Source organism: Mandrillus leucophaeus, unplaced genomic scaffold, assembly GCF_000951045.1.
Source record: "Mandrillus leucophaeus isolate KB7577 unplaced genomic scaffold, Mleu.le_1.0 Scaffold703, whole genome shotgun sequence".
In the NCBI taxonomy this organism is placed as follows: Eukaryota; Metazoa; Chordata; class Mammalia; order Primates; family Cercopithecidae; genus Mandrillus; species Mandrillus leucophaeus.
This window is the reverse complement of record NW_012107620.1, coordinates 527,926-535,659: the sequence shown is the minus strand read 5'-3', so window position 1 is coordinate 535,659 and position 7,734 is coordinate 527,926. Positions and strand designations below refer to the sequence as shown.

The 7,734-nt window shown below is 44.6% G+C and overlaps 1 protein-coding gene across 2 annotated transcripts in view; it reads left to right on the top strand.

Annotated features, from left to right (window-relative positions):
* The window catches only part of MPV17L (MPV17 mitochondrial membrane protein-like), a 274,356-nt gene that overhangs the window by 17,667 nt on the left and 248,955 nt on the right, over positions 1-7,734 (top strand). The window contains exons 2-3 of one of the 2 annotated variants that reach the window (XM_011964758.1): positions 1,374-1,491; positions 2,713-2,783. The exons of the other annotated variant lie outside the window; for it this stretch is intronic. Coding sequence (XP_011820148.1) covers positions 1,374-1,408 — 35 coding nt within the window. The 3' untranslated portion in view covers positions 1,409-1,491; positions 2,713-2,783. Of the gene's footprint in view, positions 1-1,373; positions 1,492-2,712; positions 2,784-7,734 lie in introns of those variants that run through there. 2 annotated transcript variants of the gene reach the window in all.

The window sequence follows — 7,734 nt, the reverse complement described above, 5'->3', positions numbered from 1 at the left end:
AATTTCTATAGCCTTGAAGGGGATGGGGTGGGTAACTGGGGAGAAAATCTCTATGGGTCTTAAGCCTGACCTTGGGATTGGGGAACACAGATTTTCCCCCAAATGGGAGGGAACTTCTCCTAAGGGCTGTTGGTGCTTTCTAAACCAGGTTGAGGTCAGACAAGCCACCATCTTGAAGAGAGCTACCCTGCCCCTTGAACCTTATTTTGAAGAGTTGGATTCACTTCCTTTCTCTACAGACCCCACCAGAAACACAAACTACCTGGTTGCCTATTGCCATTGCGGCCAACTACATGGCTATGGGATCAGTGGGTCAGGAGGACAGACAGCCTGAGAGCTAAGGCCTCCTGTTTTATCAGAAGGTCTTTGCCTGGTCCCAGGGTGTGATTTCCAGACTAGATTTGCAAACAGATTCCTAGCACCTGTTACAGAAGCCTTGTACACTGGTGAAGGGGTAGGGGACCAGTATCCTATTTAATCCTGAAACAACTAGTGAGATTGTTCTCTTTTTCTTTTTCTTTTCTTTCCTTTTTTTTTTTTTTTTTTTTTTTGGAGACAGAGTCTTGCTTTATCGCCCAGGCTGTAGAGTGCAGTGGCCCGATTTCAGCTCACTGCAACCTCCATCTCCAGGTTCAAGCGATTCTCCTGCCTCAGCCTACCGAGGGACTGGGATTACAGATATACACCACCACACCCGGCTAATTTTTGCATTTTTAATGAAGACGGGGTTTCACCATGTTGGCCAGACTGGCCTCCAACTCCTAACCTCAAGTGATCTGCCCATCTCGGCCTCCCAAAGTGCTGGGATTACAGGCGTGAGCCACCTCGCCCAGCCAGTTTTCAGTTTTTCTGGTTCAGTTTCCCTCACCTCAAATTTCCATGAAGGGGGAAGTGGAAGGGGATGGATTAGAGGTTTGCCTGAGGCTCTACATGGAAATTGCACCAATCAGATGATCTTTGTGCTGGGATCACCTTGGGGAACCAGAGTGGTAACAGATTAACAACTCTGGCTTGGGAATCAGACACCTGGGTTGAACTCCGTCTGCTATTAACCTCTCTAAGCTCTTTTCCTCCTTTGTAACTCTACCTACCTTAGCGAATTGTAAGGAGGGACACATGAAATGAGGCGCATAAAGTACTTAGCATTTAATTAATGCTGGGTAGGTGGAACACAGTATTACCAATATTTTGCTGAGTCATGTAAGAATCTTCTGTAATTAACTAATAAGGCTCTTATTTCCCCTACCTCGTAATCGGGGATTGGAAAGAATTTTTAAAGTACTCTCAGTTTACAACCCTTTCTAAAATAGGAGAGCTTTGCCTTGCTACCTGAATTGCATTTTTCTTTTTTCCTTTTCTTTTTCTGAGACAAGGTCTCACTCTATTCCCTCAGGCTGAAGTGCAGTGATGTGATCACACCTCATTGCAGCCTCAACCTCCTAGGCTCAAGCAATCCTCCCACTTCTGCCTCTGGAGTAGTTGGGACCACAGGCGCGCAGCCCTATACCTGGCTGGTTTTTAAATTGTTTTGTGGAGAAACGGTCTTGATATATTGCCCAGCCTGTGAATTTCTCTTCAGTGATGTTGAAGATCAAAGTTTTCAAAGTGTTTTTAGGAAGACTGAATTGGTGTTCCACTTTCAAATTTTGAATAGGGTAATACTGATGGGAAATTTGTAGTTGCCAGAGTATTTGGGTCCACTAACCTTTTTTTATTTTTATATTTTTGAGATGGGGTCTTGCTCTGTCACCCAGTCAGGAACGCAGTGGTGTGATGTCAGCTGACTGCAACTCCAAATCCTGGGTTCGAGTGATCCTTCTGCCTCAGCCTCCTGAGAAGCTGGAATTACAGGCATGCACCACTACGCCTGGCTAATTTTGTATTTTTAGTAGAGACGGAGTTTCTCCATGTTGGTCAGGCTGGTCTCAAACTCCCAACCTCAGGTGATCCACCCGCCTCAGCCTCCCAAAGTGCTGGGATTACAGGCGTGAGCCACCACAACCAGTCCACTAGCTTTTTTTTAAAAGATAGAAATTAAAATTTCAAAATGTTCAAATGTTCGACATTTCACAAAATCTTTGGAAGGTAGAGAAAAGTAACCAATAGACCCACTATTGTAACTTGATTCTTTTTGTGAATTGTTATAGTTTTTGAAAAAATAATTGTTCTGCTATAACTTTTATACTCTGCTATTCTCACTTCGTATTTATCATTCCTTTAAAATTTATCTAGTTTTAGAGTGGAGATTATGTTCTATTTTCTTTCCTTTTTTTTTTTTTTGAGACAGGGTCTTGCTGTGTTGCCCAGGCTGGAGTGCAGTGTCATGATCACAGCTCACTGCAGCCTCCACCTCCCAGGCTCAAGCAATCCTCCCACTTAAGCCTCCTGAGTAGCTATGACTACAGGCACGCCACCACACCTGGCTAATTTTTGTACTTTTTGTAGGGATGGGGTTTGCCCTGTTGCCCAGGCTGGTCTCTAAACTCCTGGACTCGAGCAATCTGCCTGCCTCGGCCTCCCAAAGTGCTGCTGGGATTACAGGCTTGAGCCACCACGCCTGACTATGTTCTCTTTTCACTGTTGGATCAGAAGGGTCGTATTGATGGATGATAGTGATGGTTACTTTGCATTTTGGAATGGAAAACTTAAACATGCACTGTTATACGGTACCCTACTGAATCTTTTAAAATTCTTTTGGTGTTTTGCAAATAGGTATGAGCATTCTCCAGGAAAAGGATGACATATTTTTGGACCTGAAACAGAAATTCTGGAATACCTATCTGGTAAGTCAGGCATTTGAAAATGTAATCAGTATGTTTTTTGGTATATATATATGTATACACACACACACACACACACACACACATATATATACACACATATACAGAAAGTATTTTTCTGTGTATATATTTATAAATATTTAAAAATCTTTTAATTGACACGTATATGTACATATTTTCAGTATACACATGATAATTTGATACATTTGTATAATCATATCAGGATTCTTTGTGTGTATGTGTGTGCGTGTGTGTGTGTATATATATATATATTTTTTTTTTTTTACTTAAAAAAAATTGTTTTTGAGACAGGGTCTCATTCTGTCACCGAATCTAGAATGCAGGGGCATGATCATGGCTCACTGCAGCCTGGACCTCCTGAGCTCATGTGATCCTCCCACCTCAGCCTCCTGAGTAGCTGAGACTACAGGCATGTGCCACCACACCCAGTTAATTATTTTTACATTTTTTGGTGGAGAGAGTCTCACTATGTAGCCCAGGCTGGCCTCGAACTCCTGTGCTCCAGCGATTCTCCCACCTCAACATTAAGTCCATTTCTATTAAACTATTCCTAAATTAGAGAGCTCCAGTTTGGTTGGCAGAAGGGTCCAATATTCTGACAGAGAAATCTTCAAGTTATTTTGATAGATGTATGAGGAGAGGGTCTAAGAGTATCTGTACTTCTCATGAATTGGAAAGAAATAATGTCTCTGGGCCAGGCGCGCTGGCTCACACCTGTAATCCCAACACTTGGGAGGCTGAGGCAGGCGGATCACTTGACGTTAGGAGTTTGAAACCAGCCTGGCCAATATGGTAAAACCCTGTCTCTACTAAAAATACAAAAAATAGCCGGTCACAGTGGTGCATGTCTGTAATGCCAGCTACTCAGCAGGCTGAGGCATCTCCGGAGAATCACTTGAACCTGGAGACAGAGGTTGCAGTGAGCTGAGATCGCACCACTGCACTCCAGCCTGGGCAACACAGCAAGACTCCATCTCAAAAAGAAAAAAAAAAGAAAATAAATAATATCTCAGTGTTGTCAATAATTTCTGACTTTATTCTATTAACTCTTATTAATGATCACGATTTATTTTGTGAATTTTGCAGCCCAAGTGACAACAATTTATTTTGTAAATTGGGATTCTATTTGCAAAATAGGGATTGCAGACTGAGTGGCTTAATGGAGTCATTCCCACATTCAGAGCCAATGTTTTCAGGTGAGCTTTCTGCAGAGTCCTGGTGAAGAGAACTTTAATGTCACAAAGGTGTTGATAGCGAAGGAGAAGGTTTCCAAGGGTTATTCCAAGGTTTGAAGCAAATCAGCGGTTTTACTGTTTGCTCGGCACAAATATATACAGTCCCATCCAATACGTATTTATTCATTGATTCAGTTAATATTTATTGAACAGTGTCCTTAAGGCCTGGCAAAGTCAGGGATACTTTTCATCTCTGCCCTAGAGCATGTTTGATTGCATTCATCACAAGGAGGTAAATCTTTGGGATTACAGAATGTTCACAGACTGGCCTAGGGCTTCACATGTTCTTCATTCCCTATCAAAAGCAGTGTTGAGCCACACCCAGCTATTACCTCCATAGCTTCAAGCATCATCTGTTGGATGGTACCAATGGTACCAAGCCCCTGAACCAGCAGCATTACTTGATGGCTAGAGGTAGAGGATGGAGAGGTTTGAAGTCAGAGGCTTCCCGTGAGCCTCTATACTCAGGAACAGTAACTACAAGCAATATGTTCAGAACTCTTGTGATTCCTCTTAGGGCAGAAATTGAGGACCCCATGGTGATAACCAAATGTGATTTTCTTCTGTTTGTTGTGTGTGTGTGTGTGTGTGTGTTTAGATGGATTCTTGCTCTGTCCCCTAGTGGGGAGTGCAGTGGCACCATCTCGGCTCTCTGCAACCTCTGCCTCCTGGGTTCAAGCAGTTCTCCTGCCTCAGCCTCCTGAGTAGCTGGAATTACAGACTTGCACCACCACATCCAGCTAATTTTCTGTATTTTTCAGTAGAGATAGGGTTTCACCATGTCGGCCAGGTTGGTCTTGAACTCCTAACCTCAGGTGATCCGCCTGCCTAAGCCTCCCAGAGTCCTCCCAAAAGAGCCCAGGAGTTTGAGACCAGCCTGGGCAACATAGTGAAACCCCCTCTCTACAAAAATAAAATAAATCAGCTGGGCACAGTGGCATGTGTCTGTGGTCCCAGCTGCTCAGGAGGCTGAGATGGGAGGATTGCAAGCCTGGGAGGTCGAGGCTGCAGTGAGCTATGATTGCATAGCTGCACACCAGCCTGAGTGACAGAGTGAGACCTTGTTTCAAAAAAAAAAAAAAAAAGCAGGAAGTAGCACTGGGAAAGATAGAAGCTTCAGGCAGGGATTTGTATATGAACACAGGAATATTTGCATACTGTTTTAATAAAACAGTGGTTACAATGAGTGAGTCTCATCTACCTTCAGGAAAAGAAAGGGGGTAAACTAGTGGTCTGAAGCCCAGCCCATTTGGAGATTTTGTGGGAAGATTTCCTGTAATAAAACTGTTGACCAGGCAGGATGACTGAAGCCTGTAATCCCAGCACTTTGGTAGGCTGAGGCAGGTGGATCACGAGGTCAAGAGATCGAGACCATCCTGGTAATTTGATGAAACCCCGTCTCTACTAAAAATATAAAAATTAGCTGGGCTTGGTGGAGGGCGCCTGTAATCCCAGCTACTCAGGAGCTGAGGCGGGATAATTGTTGGAACCCGGGAGGTAGAGGTTGCAGTGAGCCAAGATCGTGCCACTGCACTCCAGGCTGGCGACAGAGGGAGACTCCCTTAAAAAAAAAAAAAAAGAAAGAAAAGTGTCTTCCAGGTGCTGTCTTAGGTATGTTAGTGGAAGATACCCAAAAAACCATGTAAAACACAGATTCTGACCTAAAGGGACTTAGAGTCTAGTGGGATGGATAGATAAATAGACAAGTCATTAACTAGAGTTTGACCAGAAGTGCTTTCAGATTCCATGGGTACTTAGCACAGTGAGGAGGTGTAGAGGGATCAAGGAAGTCTTGCTGGGGCCAGGCACCAGTGGCTCATACCTGTAATTCCAGCACTTTGAGAGGCCAAGGTGGGTGGATTGCTTGAGCTCAGGAGTCTGAGACCAGCCCGGGCAATATGATGACGAAACCTCATCTCCAGAAATACAAAAATGAGCTGGGCATGGTGGCTTGCACCTATATTCTCACCTACTCAGGAGGCTGAGGTGGGAGGATCTCCTGAGCCCAGGAGGTTGAGACTGAAGTAAGCTATGATTGTGCCAGTGCACTCCAGCCTGGGCAAGACAGTGAGGCCCTGCCTCAAAATAAATAAATAAATAAAAAGATCTGGAGTTATGCACATACTGGGGGACAGGGCATTCCAGGGGCAGAAGAGCTGAGTAGAGTTACAGTGTGTGAAGCACCATGGTATGCCTGGAGGGGAGAAACCACAGGCAGTTTGGTGTTCACAGAGTATTTGCTGAACAACTTGAATGAGTTTGGATCCTGGAGACCGTTGAATGCCTGGAGCTGAGGATCTTGAACTTCACGGTTAGGTAATGGCAGCAAAGGAAACCAAAGTAGGGGGTTATCGTAACCAAGTTCACATAAGAAATAAAGCACGTTGGGTGTGGTGGCTCATGCCTGTAATCCTAACACTTTGGGAGGCTGAGGCAGGAGGATCCCTTGAGGTTACGAGTTTGAGACCAGCTTGGGCAACACAGCAAGACCCTGTCTGTATTTTAAAAAATAAAACTGCCCTGGCATGGTGGCTCATGCCTATAATTGCAGCACTTTGGGATGCTGAGGCGAGCGGGTCACTTGAGGTCAGGAGTTTGAGACCAGCCTGACCAAAATGGTGAAGCCCGTTCTCTCCTGAAAAATACAAAAAATTAGCCAGGTGTGGTGGCACGCACCTGTAATCCCAGCTACTTAGGAGGCTGAGGCAGGAGAATCACTTGAACCTGGGAGGCAGAGATTGCAGTTAGCCAAGATCGCACCACTGCACTCCAGCCGGGGTGACAGAGCAAGACTCTGTCTCAACAACAACAACAAAAAAAAAAGAAAAGAAAAGAAATGAGGTGAGTTCAGTTTGGGAAACGTTGAATGCCAGATGTCTTTGGGCTATTCAGAGGGAGATTGCCAAAGCACAGAGGAGAGTTCATGGCAGTGTTTAATTATTTTTAGTGCTCACATGTCCCAGATTCGGCCAGTGGGAGTCCCTCCAAGCTGGTTCCTGTGTCCTGTGACATCACCCGTCTTCTTTCTCCTTTTCTTCTTTCATAAGCCACTTCCTTTCTGGCATGACAGTATGTTCCAGAACCATCTTGTACCTTGCACCTGCCCTGCCCTGGCCGTACAATCAGCCAGTTCTCTGAGGCATCTTGATTTCTTTGGTGAGGGAATGGTTTGAGAACAAAACATACTACTGCATGATACTACATTCTGACAAGAAAAAAACACAGCCATAAGAAATAAAGCCATGGACAGGCACAGTGGCTCACGCCTGTAATCCTAACACTTTGGGAGGCAGAGGCAGGAGGATTGCTTGGGGCCGGGAGTTCAAGATCAACCTGGCCCACGTAGTGAGGGCTCATCTCTATTAAGAAAAAAAAAAAAAGAAAGAAAGAAGGAAAGCCATGTTTGGATGAGTTTAGTCTTTTGATTATTTTTGCTAAAGTTTTAAATTCTTTCTTTTTTTGTAAGACAGAGTCTTGTTCTGTTGCCCAGGCTGGAGTTCCATGGTACAGTCTTGATTCACTGCAACCTCCGCCTCCCGGGTTCAAGCGATTCTCCTGCCTCAGCCTCTTGAGTAGCTGGGATTACAGGTTTCTGACATCATGTCCTGCTAATTTTTGTATTTTTAGTAGAGACGGGGTTTCTCCATGTTTGTCAGGCTGGTCTCAAACTCCCGACCTCATGTGATCCGCCTGCCTTG